The sequence below is a fragment of the Sturnira hondurensis genome, unplaced genomic scaffold, assembly GCF_014824575.4.
Source record: "Sturnira hondurensis isolate 20B ecotype Veracruz unplaced genomic scaffold, ASM1482457v3 Scaffold0017394, whole genome shotgun sequence".
Taxonomy (NCBI): Eukaryota; Metazoa; Chordata; class Mammalia; order Chiroptera; family Phyllostomidae; genus Sturnira; species Sturnira hondurensis.
This window is the reverse complement of record NW_028090025.1, coordinates 6,207,372-6,232,824: the sequence shown is the minus strand read 5'-3', so window position 1 is coordinate 6,232,824 and position 25,453 is coordinate 6,207,372. Positions and strand designations below refer to the sequence as shown.

Here is a 25,453-nt window from a genome sequence, read left to right as displayed (position 1 = left end):
CCAAGTCATGAAATCCAAAGACCTACAGCCAAGATTGCTTTATCCAGCAAAACTTTCATTTAGAATGGAAGGACAGATAAAGTGCTTCTCAGATAAGGTCAAGTTCAAGGAGTTCATCATCACCAAGCCCTTATTATATGAAATGCTAAAGGGACTTATATAAGAAAAAGAGGATGAAAAATATGAACAGTGAAAGGACAGCAAACACACAGTTATTAACAACCACACCTAAAACAAAAGCAAACCAAGAGGACAGCTAGATCAGGAGTGGAACCATAGAAATGAAGATCACATGGAGGGTTAGCAACAGGGGAGTGGGAGGAGGAGAAGGGGGGAGAAGGCACAGAAAATAGCATAGATGGTAGGTAGAAAATAGATAGGGGGGAGGGTGAGAATAGTGGGGGAAATATAGAACCTAAAGAACTTGAGACACGTGGTTATAAACTAAGGGGGGGAGAAGGGTGGGGGAGGGAGTGTGCGGGTGGAGGGGAAAGAAGGGGGGAATAGAACAACTGTAATGGTATAATCAATAAAATATATTTTAAAAAAATTAAAAAAAAATAATAATTACATTACCCAAGATTGAAAATAAAGAGATAATCTTAAAAGCCATGAGAGAAAAGGAGACAGCTACCTACAAAGGAGTTCACATAAGACTATAAGCTGATATCTCAAAAGAAACGTTTCAAGAAAGAAGGAGCTGGAAAGAAGTATTCCAAGTCATGAAAGGCAAGGACCTACATTTAAGATTATTCTATTCACCACGGGTGTCATTTAGAATGGAAGGGCAGATAAAGTGCTTCCCAGATAAGATGAAGTTAAAGGAGTTCATCATCATCAAGCCCTTATTATATGAAATGTTAAAGAAACTTATCTATGAAAAAGATGATAAAAATATGAATAATAAAATGACAACACAACTATCAATAATTGAACCCAAAAAACAAGAACTAAGCAAACAACTAGCACCAGAATAGAATCACAGAAATGGAGATCACATGGAGGGTTATTAGTGGGAGGAATAGGGGGAAATGGGGGAAAAGGTACCAGGAATAAGAAGCAAAAATGGTAGGCACAAAATAGACAAGAGGAAGTTAGGAATAGCATAAGAAATAGAGAAGCCACAGAACTATGTACAACCCATGAATATGAACTAAGGTGGGGGATGCAGAATGCTGGTGGGAGGAGTTTCAGGGCAGAGAGGAATAAAGTAGAGAAAAAATAGGAAACAACAAAAAAAGTAGTATCAGAGAAGTTTATAGCAATGAACTCACATAAAAAAGAAGAAAAATCTCAAATGGACAAGCTAACTTTACACTTCAAGGAACTGGGGGCAAGGGTCGAGCTCAGACTAAAACTAAAATTAGCATAAGGAGGGCAATAAAAATGATTATAGCATAAATAAATTATGGGGAGTAGAAAAACAATTATAAAAACTTAGAGGTGGTTTTTGGAAAAGATCTTCAAAATCAAAGCCTTAGTGTGATTGTTAAGAAAAAGGAGAGAACACTTTTGAAAGTGTTAAATAAATTTACATGATTGATAGTCATTATGGTTGCACTGACACATATGTTTCTCTAAAAACATAAAGTTGTGAGTATTAAATATCAATAGCTGTTTTAGTTTAAAAAGTTGAACAATCATAATAAATACATGTATGTATATACTTAGGGATGAAAACAAGTAAAGGAAAGTATGTTGACAATGTTGCATATAACAGAAAATATCAATAAAGAAACAGAAATTATTAAAAAGAAGCAAATTGTAATTGTGTATTTAAAAAGTACAATGATGGAAAATAAAAAATTTAGTAGTGGGGTTCCAAAGTTTATCTGATCTGGCAGAGGAAAAAATAAACAAACATAAAGATAGAGATTATGCAAAAAAAGAATGAAATAAGAAAAAAATGAAGAGAGTCTTAGAGAAATGTGGGCACCATTAGGTGCATCAACATATAGGTAATGGGAATATCAGAAGAAGAGGGAAGAGAAAAGAGAAGAAAAAATAAAGAAATACTGGCTGAAAAGTTCTGCTATTTATTGAAAAACAGTAACTTGCACATCCAAAATTATAACAAACATCAAGATAAATGCAAACAGATTCACCAATAGAGACATCATTGTAAAAATTCAGATCATTAACAAAAGAAAAAAATTCATTATTTACTAGGAAACCCCAATTAAATGAACAGCTGACTTCTCAACAGAAACATGAAAGCCAGAAAGCCATGGGATAATATATTCAAAGTATTCAAGGGAAGAAAAAAAACACCTTGTTCACCAGGAATCCTAGATACAGAGTTTCAGTTTTGTAAGATGAAAATGATTGTTGCACAACAATGTGAATTTATAATGCCATTCAACTTACACTTTAAAATGTCTAAGATAATAAATTTCACATTATATGGATTTTACCACAATTTTTTAAAAACTCGTAGAAAAAGAAACATAAGAAAATTTGTAAAAAAAAATTTTATTGATTTGAAAAAGAAACATTGATTTGTTGTTCTACCCATTCATGCCCCTATTAGTTGACTCTTTAAATGCTCTGGGGACTAAGCTCCCAATCTTGGTGTACTAGGACAATGTTCTAACCAATTGAGTTACGTGGTCAGGGTGACATATAAGTAAATCTTTATTATCATGGATTTGGCAAAATACTCTTAGATATGACATCAAAAGCACAAGCAACAAAAAAGATTAATTAGATTTCATAAAAATTTTAAAATTTTGTGTTTCAATAGACATCAAAAAATGATTAATAGATTGGGGAAAATATTTGCAAACCTTTTATCTCATAAGGAACATATATATATGGACTATATAAAGAACTCTTACAACTCAACAACAAAAAGACAAAAGCAGAATTTAAAAAAGAGAGAAGGATCTGAGCAAACATATATTCTAAGAAGATACACTGATAGCCAACAAGCATGTGAAAAGACCAAATACCATACAATTCCATTCATATTAGATGTCCAGATCAGAAAAATCCACAGAGAAAGAACTTGTTTAGTAGGTGCCTAGGGTTGGTGGGGAGGAGGGCTCACAGGCAGTAGGGAACAGGAGCTGAAAATATAGGGTTTATTTTCAAGATGATAATAATGTTCTAAAATTGATTATGGTGATGCACATCTGTAAATAGACTAAAAATTATTGAATTGTATATTTTAATGAGTGAAACATAGGTATGTAACATATCTAAAAAATGCTGTCAAAAAACAGAATTGATTCTCAGTGAACACTTTTCAAAATCAAAAAAAATTTCTATATTGGATTTGGGGGGAAAACCATATTTATAGTCTCTTGGTCAGATACAAGTGACAGTATATTACTAATATTGTAACTTACATTATATTTGATTCCCACATATAAAATAGAATTAATACTCAATTGAAACTTACATTCATTGAGGAGTTCATTTGAGTAGTACTTTCATCATTTGTTGGGAACTGATATATCTGGATGTCATTATTAACCAATTCACTCATTATCTTATACTTAAATTTCTGTAAATCATTTTTAGAAATTGCATCAGCTTTGGCAATCAGTGGTATAATGTTCACCTATTAAGAAAGAAGGAAACAAAATCTCACCATTGCATTGAGGACTTGTTGTTGATCCTGAGATTTTTACAGTCAAAACTTCACAATATTTAACAATAAATATTTGTTTCTAGATAATCACTTACTATCATGCCTTCATCCTAAAACTGCTTTCTAAAATATTCAATACTTTTAAAGATAAATTTTTATGAGAGTTCAGGTTTAGAAGTCTTAATTTTTGTTCCTTTCTTAAACTTTCTGATATTTTTTTTGTTTTCAGAACACAAGAGGAATTTATTAAATGTGCTTAATGAAACTTATTTTGCTGTGCTTCCCGTTTACTGTGTAAAGTTAAGCCAGTTGTGTAGGTAAGATCAGTCCTCAGCTCTATGACCAACTCACAAATTCTTGTTACACTTCACTAAAATCAGTCATTTGCTCTTGTGTTTTGTGTTTGTATTCACCTCAGAAGTCATACTAGTAGGGCAAAGGCATAAACTGAAGATAAAAAGTCAAATTCATATTAAATTACATTTTCATGCCTAGATGCTATTCCCTGTAATTTTTAGAGGACAAGTATATAATTTCACCCACCAAAAAATTGTAGGGGTTATCTATAAGGAAATTTATATAAGACACTGTCCTAATGTGGTTGTATTTGCATATTAGGCAATACACACTACTTTCAATAAATTACTTAGCTGTTAATAAAAAGGAAAAAATTGATTAATAAACATTTGCACTGCACTCTCATAGAAAGGATAATAGTTATTAATAAAGACCTATAGGAAAACATAAAGGTATGGGAATGTACTAATCAGGTTTTCTTGTCATTTATAGGAAAAACACTTATTCTAAAAGGTTCTTTTAAGTTTGTGGCATGCAACCTAAAGAATAGCATCATTTCAACCTTACTTGTAGGACTGAATTAAAATTAGATCTATACACACCCTTCAAAATTCACAGCTTCAAACAATCCCACTGAACCAGCCAAAGAAGATAGAAACACAGCTTATTCCATACCAAATGGAACTTTCAATTCTGATTTCATCATGTAGGAACCCCTTCAGGTACTAATATATTTTTTATTGTTGTTCAATTACAGTTGTTCCTATTCCCCCCCTCCCCCACTACTCTCCCCTGCCCTACCTACCCTCCACATCCCACATTCAATTCCCCCACCTGCTGTCTTTGCCCTTGGGTCCCTTATACACGTTCCTTGACTTGATCCTTTTCTATTATTCCGCCCCTCCCAGTATATTTACACAGTGGAATACTATGCAGCAGAAAGAAGGGAGCTCCAACCCTTTGCGATAGCATGGATGGAACTGGAGAGTATCATGCTAAGTGAAATAAGTGAGGCAGTGAAAGACAAGTATTATATGATCTCACCTGTAAGTGGAACCTAATCAATAAAACAAAGAAGCAAGCAAAATAGAAGCAGAGACACAGAAGAAACGAATGAACTGACACTAAACTTTCTTATACTTCTAACACATCAGGAATTAGTAAAACGGAAGTAGTCAGATGATGTAGTCTACTTCATTAACAATTAGATTTCTTATTTAATTGAGTTCTAAAGAGCAGAAGAGAACTTTCATCAAACCTATAAAACAACTTATTCTCTACCTATCATTCATTTTCATCACCTTCCTCATAAATTCATCTTAATGTTGCAGTTAAATAGAGACTTGCTCTACCTTTATGTCTTTGCAGGTAGATTTGCTTGTGTTTTCCAAAGACCACCTAAAAATACTAGACTTCTTTTGTTACCTTACTCTAAATGCTGAATATGGATAGGCATGTATATAGCCCCATGCTAACAAGTGTTTATTTATGATTTGTAAAAAGGAATTATTTTCATAAAGCAGAGCTGAGGTTGAAATTTATTTTTTAATATTTTAATAGTTTTATTTATACTGTATTTGTAAAATACAATATAAATATTATTTATATTTTATTTATTTATTTTTAGAGAGGGGAAGGGAGGGAGAAAGAGAGGGAAACATCCATGTGTGGTTGTCTCTCATGACCTCTGGCCCTGCCCTGCCACTGGGGACCTGGCCTGCAACCCAGACATGTGTCCTGACTGGGAATCAAACCAGCAACCCTTTGGTTCATAGGCCAGTACTCAGTCAACTGAGCTCCATCAGCCAGGGCTGAAATTTATTAATAATATTTTCTTCCTAGTTCTAAAATATAATTCTTTCTGTCTCCTTGTTTTTACATCTTAATAATTAAACTCCTTAGAAAATAACAATATATAAAATTATGAAATGTGAAAATGCAGACAACTGTAATTGAACAATAAGCTAATTTATTTTAAAAATTCTAAAATGCTTTATTACAATTACAGTAAGACACTTTATTAAAGCATAACTATACAATGTCAAGTTCTGTGATACAGTAGGAATGTGTAAAAGTCAGTTTTGAATATATTGCTTTCATTTTAGATTCTTCAAAGTACATTTTTTAAAAATCCTTGTTCACCTCTAGGGTTTCAATGTTATAACATAGTTATAACAAAATTATTACTCAAATAATAATAATTATAGTTATTCTATTCTTTATTCTTTATTATAGTTATTCAAATTTTTGTCTAATTTAATAATTTTAAACACTACCTTCCACAGTAAAAAGCCAACAGCTGCTAAGATAGCTGTATTGGGTTTTATTGTTGACAAAGCTAAGAAAAGATACCCTCTAGTGATAGTATATCATTAGACATAAAAAATAAAACTTTTCTACGCTAATAATTCCTCAGCTGTTTATTTTGAGGAACAAAAGTCACTTATTGCAAGGACAGCTGATCAGCCTGGAAGAACAGACAACAGCCATGCACACACACTTGCCCACCCCTGTATGTGATGGCCTTTGCTTCCTGCATCTGGAAATAGCTTGATGATTACAGATGCCCTTAAAATTAAAAATAAAATTGTGCATTCCTGCTTATTGAATATACTACAAATTGAGAAATTAAGGTAACTTCTAATTTTAACTAAAAATATAACTTCTTTAAACTATTTGGTGATATATGAAATTGTAAAAATTTTTTCTAGTTTGAACAATACATAGCAAAAGTCAGGCCTTTTTTATTAAAAAAACAATTTTAGAACTGTTTCTCTGTTCAACTAAATAAAGTTGAAAACATTATGTTTAATCAGGGTTGAGTGCAGAAAAGTATCTCATGATATAAGTTTCTTTTGTCAATAATCTGACCCTCTGTTGGAAAAAAATACAGGTTGCATTATGTATTCTGTCTGATATGATAGGTAGCCAGGATCATGAAAGCTTTGTGTTTTAAAACATCAGTGATACCAGATCAATGTTAATGAAATAACTTTATAATAATATAGAATAATTTCAATTTCAAAAATATGGACAAATTACCATAGTGTAAATTATCATTTAATCATAAGGAAAACCAAATTTTTATTTTTATTTTTTTACTTGAATCTTATTACCCTGATGCATTTTCTAATTAAATTTCTCTAGCAAAGCAAGGTAAGGTTGAAATTTATCAAATGTTGTTATGGGATAAGTATGTTTCTCCCCTATACCCATGCATATGCTAAAGCCCCAACCCTCAATATTTCAAAATGTGGCTGTATTTGGAAATATAATCTTTAAAGGGGTGATTGCATTAAAATAAGGCTGTTAGGATGGGCCCTAATCTTATCCTACTGGTGTCCTTATAAGAAGGGGAAACTTGGACACAAAAAGAAACATCAGATGTGTCCATAAAGGAAAGATTATGTGAGAACACAGAGAGAAAGCAGCCATCTGCCACACAAGGGGAAAGGTTTGAGAAGAAACAAAATTTGGCAACACCTTAATCTTGAACTTCTAACCTTGAGAACTATGAGAAATTTAATTTCTGTTGTTTAAAACCTTTAAGTCTGTGGTGTTTTGCAGTGGTATTCTCAGGAAACTAATAGAAATGCTTTAAAAATTAACACAATAAATCTGATATATACTACACACATATTATAAAATAAGTTATTATATGTGAATGCCTTCAAGATATGTATTATTTTGAAATAACTACTAAATCTTGATAGGTTGATGGATTTAGCAAACGCACCTTACTGTCAATGCTCTTCAAGGTTAATAGATCAAGGGACTTCAGAGAATGTCCTGTGGGTGAAATGAAGTAAAGGCACACGTGGACACGAGAATCATGGTAGTCAGCAAAGGAACGTCGAATTTTCAATTCTTCTTGGAAATAGGACTCAAACTGAGCATCTAAGTAGCCAACTATTGGTTTATGGCTGGAAAACATTCAGCATAACATAGTAACAACATCTGAAGTCTACATTTTTAACCATTTAATGAATTGTTAATATATGTATGCATAATTTGTCATATAAAAAAGTACATAACATGTTATTACAAAGATAACAATTACAAAGCAATACAGGCCCATGGTTTACATTGTTTATAGAAATGGCAAAATGATCTTTCAACTCAATGTAATCCCAATCAGAAACCAAATTTTATTATGTACATGTGTATATATACATAGAAGTACAAAGGACCAAGAGTGCCCAAGACATATGAAGAAAACCAAGAAGATATATCCTCCATACGTAATGTCTCATTGCGAAGTTAAATAATACAGTGTGGTAGCAGCACAAGAATAGGTTGACTAAAGCACAAGAGAATTTTTCAATGTGATAAAACTTTTCTATGTCACAACTGAGATGGTGGATATACACTTTTATGCAACTTAAAAACCTACACTTGAAACCCGTATTGTTTTATTAACAAATGTCACCTAAATGAGTTTAATTTTTAAAAAAACCTACAGAAATATACACCATAAAAGTAAGTTTTATGGTATGTAAAATTTCAGAAGAGTGACATCATGATCGTGGCAATGAATACTTCCCTGCTTTTAACAACTGTAAATCGGATCTCTCCACTAATAAAGGCACGCACCTCTGTGGGATGTGCAAAACCCAGTGCCATATGCCAGGAGGAGCTTTGCTCAACTGCGTATCTGGTAACAGGCACACCTGCCAGCAGGCTGTGGAACCGGAAGAAGCCAGCAAACCTGCCCAACCCCTCTTTCACTCAGCCAGGGAAAAACTGGAGAGTGTTTCCTTGAATACACACGAACAGATTAAAGACATGTGTAGAAGTTCAGCATCAAGATGGGAGATTCCACTGGAACATGGAAAAAAGAACAAATGTGGATGCACTGGAGAAGGTAAGAAGAACTTTGCCAGCGTCTGCCTTCCTTCAAGGCAGCATAGCCTGGAGCTAAAATAGCTGGCAGCAACCTCTCCGAAGGGGAAAGGGAGTAAGTGCTCAGCAAACCACAAGGAAAATACCTATAGCAGATACATGAAAGAAAAAGACAAAGGAATAAAAACATCACTGCAAAAAAGTCAACAAAACACAAAGGAATAAAAAGAGAAAGGCAAGTAGGAACAAAAGAACTACGTGATAGAAAACATTTAACAAAATAACAATAGTAAGTCATTCCTTATTAATAATTACATGTATTATGATATTTTATATATTATATGCCACATATAATAGGTACTGCGATGGATTAAACTGTCCCATCAAAAGACATAGAGTGGCTAAATGAATTTAAAATGTGTGTGTGTGTGTGTGTGTGTACCCAACCACATGCTGCCTACAATACATCCACTTTAGAATCAAGGGCACATAGGAAGAGTTAAGGAATGAAAAAGATAATTCATGCCAATGGTAAAATCAGGAAAGTAGGGGTGGCTATACTTACACCAGTCAAAATAGGATTTGAGTCAAAATTGCCACAAGAAGCTAGGGTATTTTACAATACCCTGAATTGAAAGGATCAATTCATCGGCAAAACAAAAATATACATACATGCACACACTCAATAATGGAGTACCTAAATACAAAAAGGAAAGATTCACAGAACTGAGGAGAAAAGTATACAGCAACATGAAAACAGTAAGAGATTTCAATACCCACTTTCAACAATAGGTAGAACATCCAGACAGAAAATCAGTAAGGAAATAGCTGAATTGAGTAATATTATATTACAAATGAACCTAACAGTATATACAGAATATTACGCCCAACAGCAGCAGAATATGTAAGCCCACAGTCTTAACAAATTTAAGAAGACTGAAATTATACCATGTATTATTTCTGATTACAATGGAATAAAACTAGAAGTCAATAACAGAAGGAAAATTAGAAAATTCACAAACTGGGAAAATTTAAAAACACACTCTTGGGTCAAAGAAGTAGTCAAAACAGACATTAGAAACTATTTCCACACAAATAAAACAACAACAAAAACTCATAACATACCAAAACACCGGAAACAGCAAAAGTAGTGATTAGAAGGAATTTTATAGTGAAACACGCTTATATTTTTAAAAGAAAGATATCAATTAAATATTCTAACTTTTAACCTCAAAGAACTAGAAAAAGAACAGCAAAATAAGCCCAAATTTGGAGAAAGAAGTAAATAAAGATTACAGCAGACATAAATGACACAGAACAGTAAAACCATAGGAACCATCAACAAAACTAAGAGTTGGTTTGATAAACAAAGTTGGCAAACCATTAGCTAGACAAATAAAATTATAAAAAATGGAAACCTTAAAAAGCATGCCACAAAAATAAAAAACATTCATAAGATACTCTTATGAACAATTATATGATGCCAACAAATTAGATAATCTACAATAATCTATAAACGCACAACCTACCAAGACTGACTTTTGAAAAAAATAGAAAGTCTGGGTAGATCAATAATGAATAAGACTGAGTCAGTAACAACAACGACAACAACAAACGTCTACCAGCAACAAAAACCTGAGGACAGAGGAGCTACAGTATTGAATTCCAACAAACATGTAAAAAATTAACACCAATATTTCTTAAGCTCTTCAAAAAAAAAACTGAAGAAAAGGGAACGTTTCCAAACTCATTTTGAGTAGTCAGAACTACCCTGATACCAAAGAGAGACAAACATGTCGCAAGAGAAAAACAACAGGCCTGATGAATTTATATGCAAAACTCTTCAACAAAATACTAGCAAACTGAATTCAACAGCACATTAACAGGGTCATACACCACGAGCAGGTGGAATTTATCCCCTGAATTCAAGGAGGGTTCAAAATAATCAAATAAAATAATGTGGCATACCACATTAACAGATTAAGAATAAAAATCATACGACCATCTCAATATATGCAGAAAAAGCATTTGACAAAATGTACTACCATTTCATGATAAAAACTCTCAAAACTAGTTATAGAAAAGATTTATCACAACACAGTAAGACCATTTATGAAAAGTCCATAGTTAACATCTGAATTGTTACATGTATAAGCATTAAAGTTGTCTTATCCTTTTAATAGTTGTAAGAGCAGTAATAATATCTCTTTTATTCCTGATATTGGCAGTGTTTGCCTTCTCACTTATTTTGCTTGCTGAGTCTTGCAAACAAAACAGATTTTTTATTTTATTGATCCCTTCAAGTAATACGCTATTGGTTTTATTGATTTTCTGACCTTTTTCTCTTTTCATCAATTTCTGCTCTACCATAATTTTTCTTTTCATTTTCCTGCTTTAAGTTCAATTTTTCCTTATTTGTCTCATGGCTTAGCATGGAACTTTATGTTATCAATTTTAGATTTTTCTTTATTCTAATATAAGGATTTTATGTTATAAATTTCCCACTAAGCAATACTTTTGCAGCGTTTTATAATTTTTTAAACTGTGGTAAGAACATTTAACACAAGATCTACCCTCATAACAAATATTTAAATTCAAAATGAAGTGCTGTTCAATATAGGCACTATCTTCCATAGAAGACCTCTAGAACTTACTCATTTTGCACAAGAGAAAATGTATACTCATTGAGCAGCAACTCCCTGTTTCTCCTTCCTCCAACTGCTGGCAACAATTTGCACCCTGCTTCTATGGGTTTAACCAGGGTTATTTCAAAAAAGAGAAATGCCCAAAGGTTGTGGGGAGGAGGTCATAACTGGAACAGAAAGGCATTGTTGTATTAACTTGCTCATAAACATTTTATGCATTTTTGACTATCACCTATTTTAAAGAAATTTGTTCTGTAGTATTATAAGTGCATTTTAATTATTATAAAATGTAATAACTGCATAAAGAATGATCTCTGAGAGGACACCTACTAAACTCATAATAAATAGTTATTTTTGGAAAAATAAATGGTGCAAAAAGTTCTTAAGTTTGGCTAAGGGGGTTTTCATTTCATCTAGGTTATTTGAAATTTTCACAGAAATAAATTCATTTATGACTTGGATAGTTAATAGAAAACAAAGAATCCAACAAGTAAGTAAATGGAGAACATCAATTTTTAAAATATTTAAGAAACTGCCCGGACTAGTGTGGTGGGGCATCATCTCGCAAAGTGAAAGGTTGCTGGTTCATTCCTGGTCAGGGCACATGCCTAGGTTGTGGGTTCAATCCCAGGTCAGTGTACATAAGAGAGGCAACCAATTGATGTTTCTTTCTCACATCGATGTTTCTCTCCTTCCCTTTATCCCTCCCTTCCCCTCTCTCTGAAAATAAATGACATTTTTTAAATGATGATCCCCCAAAGGATATGTCTGCATTCTAATCCCTGTAATTAGTAAATGTGGTCTTATTTGAAGAAGAAAAACAAGAGTCTTTGTAGATATAATAAAGTTAAGAGACTCAGTGTGAAATTACCCTGGATTATCTGTGTTCACCTTAAATCCAATAACAAATGCCCTTAAAACAGATGCACGGAAAGCAGAGGAGAAGGCCACATGAAGACGGATCCAGATATTGTGGTTGATGTAGCCACAGAAAATGCCAATAGCCAACAGAAGTTTAAAAAAGCAAGTAAGTATTCTCCCCTAGGGCCTCCTGATAGGGTGTGGCCTCCTCAACTATTGCTGTTGCTCTAAACCACGCAGTTTGTGGTAATTTGGTAAATGCAGGAAATTAATACAGGAAGCACCACCTATTGTGGGTCTTATTCCACAGCACAACATAATATATATAACACATTAAGCATATTGACCCTAAGCTTAATCCTGTATTTAAAAATACTTTCAGAAATATTGACTATCAGTACTATGGTGGTATTCCTTTTCTATTGTCTATTTTTTAATAAATTTCACACAAATTATTTTCATGTTTAAATTAGAACCTGAGTATTTGTTTAAAAGTTTGTCTTTATCAAGTGGTGTTCTAGTGAATGTTTAAAATGTGGTTCTCTGGAAGGGAAAAAATAATTTGTAGCATTTACTGATTTTTGTGGTGTGAATCCTCCCACCTGGCCTATTTCAAGTTACCTGAATGATGTTATTGAATGTACAACTGACAAAAGATTAGTACAATACACTCTTACAAACTTGCATGAGCCAGCTTCAACACACCACTGCATGTAACTAAGTCACACAAGACAAATCAATGTATACAAAATATATTCACTCTTATATAACTAACTTTAACTAACTAGAACTGTAACATATAATACTGAATACGCATCTATTTCAAAAAGGAGAAAACCTAGAACTACTGCTTTGTCTAATTTATTTCCCTTTTATGCAGTTTAAATCTGATACAGGAACTATGAAATGTCATCATAATACCAGAGAAGAAATAAGAAAATAAGCTAGAACTAATAGAAATGGCATCAAAAAAATTTTTGCTATCATTTAAAAATATTGTAAGGAAATCAGACAACTGGAAACAAAATATCAATTTCATAATAATAAGAGAACATTAGTTAATTAGAAAGAATTAAAATCCAAGAGGAAGGTTCTCAATTTCCTTAGAAGAACATAATTCAGTGCATGGAGAAAGAAGGCAAATTCCTTGAAATAGAAGAACTTTTAATTAAAATACCAATACTAGTGTTTAATTACAGCACTAACCTGCCTTCTTTGTTCATTTGATCACCATATCCCACAGTTTTCACAATAGTTAACTTCAACTGCACATTGCTTTCCTGGAGTTCATATGTCCGAATTTTAAGTTCAACATTTGGGTTAAAATGAGAGGACTTTTTTTCTTTCAAATTCGTATTAAACAGTGCATCAATCAGCGTTGATTTTCCAAGTCCAGTTTCCCCTGTAATAAACACAGATACATCACAGAGGGGCTTCAGATGGCGGAGAAGAAGTAACACTCCCACCCTCAGAGTGGTTTCAAGGGCCCCACACACTTCAAAAACAGCCACATCCTTGAAAATAGACATGCTACCCCTGACACCTTTAGCCATTAACGTAAAACAGAAAGAAAATATACACAAAGCTGAACCAGATTTTGAAAATGCTGAAACATTAAAAAAATGTTTAAGTAATATGGCTAAGAAGATGGAAACCAATATAAACATGAAGATATGGTTTTAATGGACAGTGCCAGGTTTTTACTGCTACAGATAAGTTGAAATGAGCATTTGGAAAAATTACGTAGTAATTCAGAGAAGTTTGGCACTTACCCACACAGAGAATATTAAAAGAAAATCCTTTTTGAATAGCTCTGTTCACCAACTGATGAGGCAAACACTCAAAGCCAAAATGACCAAGCATAGTTAAACCACGGACATTATTTTCTCTTTGCTTAAAGAAAACACAAGTTAAAAGATTTTATTTAGAATAGAAAATATCATTTGAAAACATAATTATAAGATTTCTAAGAAATTAAAATTATTATCATACCTCAGGCAAGCTACAAATGAAGTAAATTTGGGAGCAAAGAAATCTATGTCCAGAAACATTGATTTTGCTTTCATTTTTATAAATAGTGAATCTATCTGTGACCACACTCAAAACAGATTGTATTTTGAAGTTCAAAAATAGAAAATTAAAAAATACCACAAGAAAGTCCAGTGTATTACTTGAAAATAATAAATTATTTTTTCATGGAAATAAAGGGAAAATTAGCAATCTTTTATTCTGTTTCAGTGTGTTAATATATTTAAGAAACTCAATATATGTTAATATGCATAAGAAAACCAAAGCCAATTTGAAATTTTTTAAAAGGCAGCAAAAACTTTGACTCTAAATTTGCCATATACCCTCTGAGAACCTGTGTTCTTTCAAATTGTTAAAGGCAGCCACTGCTAATAATACCAACCTAGAAAACTAGAAATCCATAAATATTATACATAAAATTACCAACTATTTTTTAATTGAGTTTTACCAACTGATTATTTTTTTAATTGAGTTTCTAAAATTTTTTTCAAGATTTTATTTATTTATCTTTAGAGGGGAAGGGAAGGAGAGAGGGAGAGAAATATCAGTGTATGGTTGTCTCTCATGGGTCCCCTGCTGAGAACTGGCCTGCAACCCAGCATGTGCCCTGACTGGGAATTGAACCTCGATCATCTGGTTTGCAGGCCTGTGCTCAATCCACTGAGCTACACGAGCCAGGGCCAGCTGATTATTTTTAAATGGTGAAAAAAATTTCAAAGGCTCAACAATCTATATTTACTTTAACCCTTGTAAACCTCTCCCAAATAAATAGAAAATTTCACAAATGTTTATATGGAAAAGTGTTTACTGTAGCTCTCTGAAGCTTAACATTCAAATGTATGACTCCCTGAAATAACAGAATATACAGATAAATGATGATTATTCAGACATTAGGGCATTCTTAAGTTATTAGAGGTATTTATGGAGAATACTTCAGTAAGTTGAAAACTACTTATATGAAACCACTAGGCTAAAAAGGTGAGATACAAAATTGCGTGTACATTCCTAGCTCATGGTAACACCAGAGAAACTTGTGGCCTCTCTTTTCACATTAACAATTAAAACAACTCTTTGAAGGCACTGGAAGGGAAAGAAAAGCAGACAAAACAGGAAGAAATAAAACCCTGGAAAGAAGGGCAGCATAATAGGTAAAATCATATATATGTGCACACATTCTCTTGAATCTACTGGCCAGTAAATGAGGTGCTTGGGAAGTAAAGAACAAGCTGAGAGGGACAATCTTGGGCTGTGAAGGCTAAGAGATTGGAGCTGCCAAAATGCTTGAATATTGAGAAAGAAATCCCAGAAGAGCAAGCCACAGAGGGGAGAGATATAAAATCTTCAAATTTTAGAATGCTTAGCTTGCATGCGCAAGCATGATGACAAAGAGACCAGTGGCAAGTGAGAGAAGAGTTGTCGCTCTGAAAGTTCTGAGCTGATATTTCCGAAGTGGTCCAGTGAAGACCTAAGGGGACAGAGTCCAGGTTCTTCCCAAGTTATATGAGTTTCATCCACATTGGGAATGAAGAAGTCAAGCTGTCACTTCCTGCAGATGACATGATTTTTTATATAGAAAATTCTAAAGACTCTATCAAGTAACTATTAGAAACAATAAACAAATAGATTAAAGTTGTCAGATACAAAATCAATGCACAAAAATCCATTGTGTTCCTGTATACTAATAATGTAATTTCAGAAATAGAAATAGAAATAAAACAAATCCATTTAAATTCCAATAAAAAGAATAAAATGCCTAGGAAAAAACTTAACAAAAAGTCTCAATGACCTAAACACTGTAAACTACAATACATTATTTTTTAAAAATTGAAGAAATGAAGATATTCCAAGTTCATGGATTGAAAGAGTCAACATAGATAAAATGGCCATATTACCCAAAGCAATATACTGATTTAATGCAATTTCAATCAAAATCCCAACAGCATTTTTCAAAGAAATAGAACAAAAAAATATCGAATTTGTATGGAACTGCAAAAGACCCAGAATAGCCAAAGCAATTCTAAGGGAAAAAAATGAACAAAGCCGGAGGTACACAATCTTTGACTTCAAACAATACTACAAAGCTACAATAATCAAAACAGTATGTTGTTGGCAAAAAAAAAAAAACAGACACACAGAACAATGGAAAATAATTGAGAACCAGAAATAAACCCACATGTATATAGGCAAATAACTTTCCACAAAAGAGCCAAAAACATACAGTGAAGAAAAGAAACACTCTTTTCCCTGGCCACTGTGACTCAGTTGGTTGGAGTGTCATCCTGTAAACCAAAAGGTCACAGGTTTGATTCTTGGTCAGGGCACATAGCTAGGTGGTAGGTTCAGTCACCCATCGTAGTACATTTGGGAAGCAACTGATGTTTCTCTCTCTAATCGATGTTTCCTTCCCTCAAATTCTCCTTCCCTTCCACTCTCTCTCTAAAGTCGATGAGCATGTCTTCAGGTAAAGATTTTTTTTAAAAAGAAAGAAAGAAAATAAACCCTCCTCAATAAATGCTGCTGGGAAAACTGGAAAGCTGTATGCAAAAGAATGACACAAGACTGCTATTTGACATCATACAAACAAATTAACTCAAAATGGATCAAAATGTGATCTAAATATAAGACCTGAAACAATAAAATACAAAAGAGAAAACATAGGTACTAGAGTTATAGACCCTGGTCTTAGAGAGGACTTGATGGATTTAAGCTCAAAGACAAGGGAAGTAAAAGCAAAAATAAATGAATGGGACTATATCAAACTAAAAAGCTCTGCACAGGAAAAAAAACATCAAAACAAAAAGGTAACCAACCTAATGGGAGAAGATATTTGCAAACAATACCTTTGGTTAGGGGCTAATATCCAAAATATATAAAGAACTCATACAATTCTACATCCAAATAATCCAATTAAAAAATGGGCATAGGATCTGAACAGATACTTTTTCCAAGAAGACATACAAATGGTCAACAGATATATGAAAAGATACTCAACTTCACTAGCTATAAGGGAAATGTAAATAAGACCACAATGAGATACCACCTCAAACTTGTTAGAATGACTACATCAACAAGACAGAAAATAACAAGTGTTAAGAGGACAGAGAAAAGGGAACTCTCCTAGACTACTGGTGGAAATGTAAACTGGTGCAGCCACTGTGGAAGACAATATGGAGGTTCCCAAAAAAACTAAAATAGAACTACCAAATGACTCAGCACTCCCTCTTGTTTGTTTCTACCTGAAAAATTTGAAAACATTCACTTATTTTTAAAAGATTGTATTTATTTATTTTTTAGAGAGAGGTGAGGGGAGGGAGAAAGAGAGGGAGAAAAACATCTATGTAAGAGAGAAACATCAATCAATTGCCTCTCATATGCACCCTGACAGGGGACCAAACCTGCAACCCAGGCATGTATCTGACGAGGAAATAAACCCATAACCTTTTGCTTTGTGGGATGACACTCAACCAATCGAGCTGCACCTGGGCTGCACCAGGGCAAAAACATCTACTCATAAAGATATATGTAGCCCTGTGTTCACAGTAGCATCATTCACAATAGCCAAGACATGGAAATAGCTTGTGTTCTTTGATGGATGATTGACTGAAGACGTAGTCCATATCACAATGGAATACTACTCAGCCATAAGAAATGATGGAATATTACCATATGCTACAATACAGATGGATCTTGAGAGTATCCTGATAAGTGAAAAAATCAGATAGAAGAGGACAAGAACCATATGATTTCACTCATGTGTGGTATATAACACAGAAAGTAACAAACAAATAAAAGAAACAAATAAAATCTCAGAGACAAAGACAACAGTATCATGGTTACTAAAGGGGAAGGAGGGTGGGGGACTTTGAAGGGCATAAAGAGGTTCAAATATATGATAATGGAAGGAGAGTTGACTTTAAGTGGTGAGCACACAATGCAATATACAGATAATGTATTAAAGACTTAAATATTTGAAAGTTATATAATCTTACTAACCAATGTCACCTGAATAAATTTAATAAAATAATAAAATGCCAAAGGTTAAAGGCAAAGACAGAATCTTAAAACTAGCAGGAAAAAAGCAGTTAGTTACATACATGGAAGTTCCCATAAGACTATCAGCTGATTTCTGATCAGAAATATTGAGCGCTAAAATGGCCTGGCATGAAATATTCAAAGTGATGACAAGCAAAGCTGTCATTTGGATTGAGAATAGTGCCCCAGACAAGAAAACATTCAAGGAGTTCATCACCACTAAACCAGTATTACAATACATGTTCAAGGGATATCTTTAACAAGAAAAGAATATATAAAAAATATGAATAAAAACAGGAAAGAAAAAATTCTCACTGACAAAGGCAAACACTTAGAAAAAGTTGTGGATCAACCAACTAACTATAAACTAGTACAATGATTAAAAGGCAAAAGTAGGAAGACCATGTATAATTACAATAAGCTAGGGGATACACACAAACACACACATATACATACATGAAGTAAAAAAGAATGACAAAACAACCATGGAAGTGGTGAGTAAAAACTGTAGTGATTTTAGAATGTGTTTTGAATTAAGCAACCATCAAGTTAAAATAGACTGTATAAACATAGGTTGGCATATATGACATATATCTATCAGACACAAGAAAAATCTACCAGATACATACAAGAAATAAAGGAATACAGACACAACACAACAGAAGTCATCAACATACAAGAGAAGAAGGCAAAAGAATAATAAAAAAAGAACTACAAAACCAACCAGAAAACAATAAAACAGCAATAACTACATACCTACCAATAATTAAATGTCAATGGACTAAATGCTTCAATTAAAAGACATAGTTTAGCTGAATGGATTTTTTTTTAAATACCCATTCATTTGCTGCTTACAAGAGACCAATTAACATCAATACACTCACACAGACTAAAGGTAAAGAAATAAAAAGATATTTCATGCAAATGGAAATAAAAGAAAATCTGGAGTAGCAATACTTACATCAGACAAAACAGGCATTAAAACAATTCTGCAGCAATAGACAAAGACGGTAATTTCATACTAGTAAAGGGATTAATCTAAGAAGAGGCTATTAACTCTTGTAGACATGTATGTACCTAACATGTAGCACCTAAATATATGATGCAAATATTGACAGACATAATACAATACACTATAACATAATATAATGGATATAATAGATATAAGGAGAACATTTGTATTAACTTAGTAATATCACTATATTAGTGTCAGAATTAACTATTCTTCTCTTGTCACAATAAGGGACTAAGACCCAAAGAGGCTCTCAGTAGTTGCTGGTTGAATAAACAGTGAACAACAGGGAGAGGACCTGAGCCCTAAATACCAGGAACCAATCAAAGTTAATTGATAGGAATTCCACTGGGATTTCATATTTACAGAGAGTGTATTTAACAATACCAAGCTGAACTATAATCAAATAAGAAATAAAAAAAATTTAATTCCTCACTATTTGTTCTCTTAGAAGATAGGGTTTTGTCTATGTGGTAAATTCTGAGTTCTTCTCTGCTTATAAAGGGAACACTTTGATCCACAGCATCCGAAAATTGTTTTAATGTAACAATAATAGATTTGGACACTCCATTGTCCTCTCTGCCCTAGACTCCCTTTTAACAGAGTTTTCTCATTTTTAACTCTGTAGCTCAGGGAGATGTGTGTCAATAGAACAAAATACAGCCCATTGTCTTGTAAAAAAAGGACCTGAATCCTTGGCCTCATTAGCACCAAGTTCTTACCACACAGCAAACAGAGCAAGCAGACATTCCCATAGCCTCACCACTATTACTTAACAAATGTCTTTGATGGGCCATAAGTTCTTTTTTATACTGCTTATTTTTATAAAATGCCAATAGCTATGTAGAAAACAAGTATTCCAGATTCTAGTAATTTGGAATTTGTGATTATTCAAGTCTTATTCTTGAATTTGCCTTTGCACCATCCACAAATAAAAGAAATAAGACATAAACAAGGTGGATGTATAAAAATGTAAGATTTTAACCTACTATTAAAAGGATTGCTTGGTGTGTATTCACATGAAACTGAGGTGCAAAATATAGATAATTTTAATCCCTGATAACAAGTGTACACGGATTACATGCAGCAAATGAGGTAATGTACAGAAACTCATAGCATACACTATAAAAGTGTATAGTGTATACTATATAGCAAATGAGGTAATGTACATAAATTCACTTGTATACACTATAAAAGTGCATGCAAGTTCTGACAAGCCCTTGTCAGTTCTGACAAGACATGCTTAAACTGTATTTACTGAACTCTGTTTTCCTGTGGCTCTGGGAAAAGCTAGCAGAATAAGAAAATTCACTAGTCATTGTGAACCTTTCGGAGAGTCACTTTTGCCTCTGTTTTCTCTGAAGATTGAGAACACTTAACTAGAAGTTTAAAATTCTTTCACATCCTAATATTTCATAAATCAAGTGTCTTATTCATGAAGAGCTTACAATTTTAATGAGAATAAAAGCCATGCAGAAAAGGTTAAAATATTTGTTAATGCCATACCAAGTGCCAAATTTATAGAAAAGGCAATAAATAATGTAGGAACTTGGAACAAAGATAGATGACTATGTCATTAAGTAGTTAAAGATAATTCAATAAGAATGCAGATAGCAGATTGCATCTTGAAGACAGGCTAATATTTATGGAGGAGGTAAGTATTATGAACAGGAGAAAAGATGGCAATGGGCTTAAAGGCAGAATTACGGACTATGTGCCCTTGCACAATAAGGAACTTGCACATAAAGGGAAAGACTTAATTTAGGAAACTGAAGAAGAGAAAATTAAAAAGATAAAAATGACTTTAACAATAGAGAGTTTTGAGTATGAGTCTAAGAAATATGGATTTTATCTAAATGGTAATGAACATTGTCTAGAGCTTTTGAGTAAGGGAATGGTAGAAGAAAGAAGCATTTAAAAAGATGAATAAGGCACTGCTATGTAAAGTGCCCTGGAGGAAAAACCAGAGTTGTGGAGCCATTCTCCTAATTAAAGTTCTGGCGATAAAATTACTGGTGTGAGCCCTGGCTGGTGTAGCTCAGTGGATTGAACACAGGCCTGTGAACCAGAGGATCGTGTTTCAATTCCCAGTCAGGGCACATGCCTGGGTTGCAGGCCAGGTTCCCTGCAGGCCAGTTCCCAGCAGAGAATGCATGGAAGGCAACCATACATTGACGTTTCTCTCCCTCTCTCCTTCCCCTCTAAAGATAAATAAATAAATAAAATCTTTTAAAAAATCAATTAAAAAAATTACTGGTGTGAATGAAAAAAGAGAGTGTTTGAGAGAAATGTTGTGAAATAAAGAATCAGAAGATCTTGACAACTAACCAGATACTATGATAAGTAATTTAAAAAAAGCAAAAAGAAAGCTAGTATTTTTTATGGGAGAGAAAAATAAGTTTCTTTTAAATTTTTAATTTTAAGAAAAGTATACAAGTAGCCTGAAGGAAATTGGATACATTTGAGAACAGCAGAGGCTTGGATGCAGATAAAGAAGAACAAAAGGTTCAAGAACGATACATGGGAAATGCCCACTCTCAGGAGGTAAAGAATGAGCCTGATGAATGGCCAGACAGGGAAAGAGAAAAAAATAAACATAGTGTCAATTTTGAAAATATTGTGCTAGGTGAGAAAACACGGTGAAATCCAAAAAACAAATAAACATACTTATGTTTCGTATACAGTCCAGGCTGAATGGCAAATGAAGTTTAATAAAAGCGTAAAGGGAGAAGAGAAACAAGAAATGTAGTTCATTATAAATGTAAAGATTTAACACTGTAATGTAGCTTCAGAGAAAAAACCTATAAGGATCAGTGAATCCAGATAAAAGATGGGCAGTCTGAACCTTTCTTGGAGATTAATCGTTAACTCTAAGAAGGACATCAGAACACTGTACATCAGTACATGTTTTGCCTAGTTCCTGGTACAGTGGTAGTGCTCATTTAATAGCCTGTAAGAAAAGGGGGAAGAGAGGAAGGAATAGAGGAAGGGAGAATGAGAGGAAGAGAAAAAGGAGATGAGAACAATAAAGGAAGGAACACAAAAGGAAGCTAATAACAGAACTTAAGTTAAAACATTACGTGAGAAGAGAGTAGACCTTAAAAGTTCTCATCACAACATAAATAATTGTAACCACATATGCTGATGGATGTCAATTAAACTTATTGTGGTAATCATTTTGCAATATATATATATTCAATCATTAGGTTGTATACCTAAAACTTACACAATATTATATGTCAATTATATCTCAATTTTAAAGACCTTATGTGAAAAAAATGAATATTTTAAATGTGAGGAAAATAAGCATAAAGATTGTCATTTGAAAAAGACGTTGCACTTGTACAACATATGGGAAGGATTTTCTTATAACTAAAGCTATCCCATAATTAAATGGATTTTCTTATAACTAAAGCTATCCCATAAATAAAAGCCGTAAATTCTAATATAGGAGATAGATAAAGAAAAAAACAAAACAGGCATCATCACATATTGATGGTTTGAGTATAAATTTGCAAATCTTTATAGGAGAATTTGTTAATTACCATCAAATATAACAATTGCACATCTTTATTAACTCAACAGTTTCATTTCTAGGAAGATATTCTAACATGTATATGAAAAACTAGATAGGAGGATATTCAATGCAGTGTTGTACAGAACAGCAAAAAGAAAAAGACAGAAAGCACCTTATAGCCACCAACAGGGGACTGGTTATTGAAGTACATACAGAAGAGCAAAAGTAAAGAGCTATTTTTAAAAATAAGGTTTATCTGAATGTGCTCACATGAAAAGTTGTCCAAAGATTACTTATTGGTAGTTTTAAAAAAAGAAAGAAAGAAACGTAGGTTGAGAGGAGTGTTTTCTCTTTCAAATTGTTTAAATTTTTCTTTTAATAATGTGAGAATGTCATTTTTAATATTTAAAAAGAAAACAAACTAAGTTGCCAATTGTACTAGGGTTCAAAAAAAGGTTGGAAAATTACTTTCTAAAGGATTTGTAGCAAGCATTTATGTGTCAGATTAAAATTTGATGAACTGGCCTTGAGGCCTCTTCTAATTCTAAAATTTTACGATTTTAATGCCAAATAAACAAAGAAGCATTCACCATGATTTAAGGCAGGAGAGGGGCCAAAAACTGTATGGAATGGGCACGAGCCAGTGGTTCAGTCACTGAGACATGACTGCCAGTAGTGTCGGAAAAGCAGTGAGGATGAAAGGCAGGTTAAGTGTGTTTGAAAGGTGTGACTGCTAGAAAAATAAAGGTTGAATAAGCCATGCACTCCATAGGAGTAACAATGAGAAAGAAAAGAGAAAAAAAATAAGATAATTTGGCCATTAAAACTAAGGTAGAAAAACACACGTTTGAAAAAAAGAGAAAACACCAAGAAGAGAACCTTTAGTTATTAAGACATAAGTGAACACTATTTAACATAGCTCAATATTTATGTATATATTTGACATTTTGATCAAAAAGAATTCTAAAGCCAAGTTTTCACCCATTCAGATATACTATTCTCTCTTTTAGTGTAAATTTTTACATTCATTACTATATGTTTTCCCTAGAACAGAAGCTCATCTTCATATGGAACTTGGTTCAATCTCCCATTCAGTGAAGTAATAAACAAGCAGCCATCCAAATACTTCCTACAGTACACTTCATTTAAAAGTTATTTATTACCAGTACATAAAGTTGTATAAACATATACTTCAAAATAGCACTATTCTTGTTACCTAAGAGGAGGTTCTGGAGTTTTAATTTATTATCTTTGGTATTAAATTGGAATGATTTCTTGCACTACTGAAAAAGTTTTCAGACTCAAAAAACATGCAATAATTATTTAAACCTTCAAAATATTTAACTCTAGTTAGTATGAAAGTTAATTCATGTCCAAGCATAAGCCTTTATCATCTAGGTTTATCTCGGTTTACTGAGCTAATATTTTGAAACTACACAAGCCTACTGAAGTACAGAATGAAGAGTTCTATTTGAAAAATGTACTCAACTAGATCTTCATCATCTGGTATTTGTGTGGACATGCACATTGCTTTTTCTGCCATGCCAGACTGAAAGAGCTGAAAATAAAGAAAAAAAACTTTTAAAAATCAGTGTAAAAGGCAATATTCCTACAATATAATTTCATCAATAAGGAGTCTAATATAGACATTATCCCAGGTTTTGACTTTCAGTCCACACTATTAGTCTGTTTTAAATTGTGGCTGTTTTGAATCACAGATACAGAGATGGTTGCCGGATGGGAGGGGGGTCAGAGGGAAGGGTGAAAAAGGTAAAGGGAATAAGAAGTACAAATAGGTAGTTACAGAATAGTCATGGAAATGTAAAGTACAGTATAGGGAACAGAGTAGCCAAAAAACATTCGCATGACCCACATAAAGGGACAATGGTAGGGGGATTGCCTGAGGGAGCTGGGGGATGCTGGGTGGAGGGGGGCAAAGAGGGCAAAATTATTAATTAACTGTGGCTGTCTTGCTAGACAGGCTTCTATGTAGCATATAATATTTAACTCACAACGTACAATATTACAGTTAACCATAAGTATGCAAAAAGCATCTAAAGAAAGGTTAACTCCCTTCTGAAATCAAGAGGACAAAGAACGCTCTTCTTTGAAGGGCTCTCCGGGCATGAGAAGGAAATAGAGAATTTTGCTCTAAAAACCAGGAAGACACTTAGTAAGTACTTACCTTTCCAGAGTAGATTACCGGGAAAAGCTGGAGGATTAGAGTGTACCTACCGAAGGAGAATTGGGAAAGCAGAGCTTACAACATTTAAACAAGTCTGTTAAACACCAAACTAAATGAATGATAATTGTCATTTCCGAAGTATTTCTTATGCACCTAGTATTATGCTGAGTGTTCATGTACTTCACCTCCTTTAGTCCTCATGACTATGCATCAATGAGATACATGTATTTTCACTGCCATATGCCAGAACAGAAAATTCAGATTCAGAAAAATTACTAACCTGCCCAAGATTTCAGCGATGCAGCAGACGCAGGTCTGTACTGACTCCAAAGCTGGTGTTCTCAGTATTTGTAGACCAAATATTCACTGTGTTTGAAACTGTTTGGAACAAGGGAGAAGAGATACAAGAGAACATGCTGTGCTGATTCATAAGCAGAAC

The 25,453-nt window shown here is 33.4% G+C and overlaps 1 protein-coding gene across 3 annotated transcripts in view; it reads right to left on the bottom strand.

Moving 5' to 3' along the window:
- The window catches only part of SEPTIN14 (septin 14), a 45,154-nt gene that overhangs the window by 14,951 nt on the left and 4,750 nt on the right, over positions 1-25,453 (bottom strand). For 2 of the 3 annotated variants that reach the window (XM_037067721.1, XM_037067720.1), the window contains exons 2-7: positions 25,295-25,392; positions 24,319-24,387; positions 14,013-14,133; positions 13,447-13,642; positions 7,629-7,815; positions 3,404-3,565 (exon numbers count right to left, since the gene is read on the bottom strand). In XM_037067721.1, coding sequence (XP_036923616.1) covers positions 3,404-3,565; positions 7,629-7,815; positions 13,447-13,642; positions 14,013-14,133; positions 24,319-24,372 — 720 coding nt within the window. In that variant the 5' untranslated portion in view covers positions 24,373-24,387; positions 25,295-25,392. Of the gene's footprint in view, positions 1-3,403; positions 3,566-7,628; positions 7,816-13,446; positions 13,643-14,012; positions 14,134-24,318; positions 24,388-25,014; positions 25,097-25,294; positions 25,393-25,453 lie in introns of those variants that run through there. The other variant, XM_037067722.1, reaches the window with a different exon arrangement.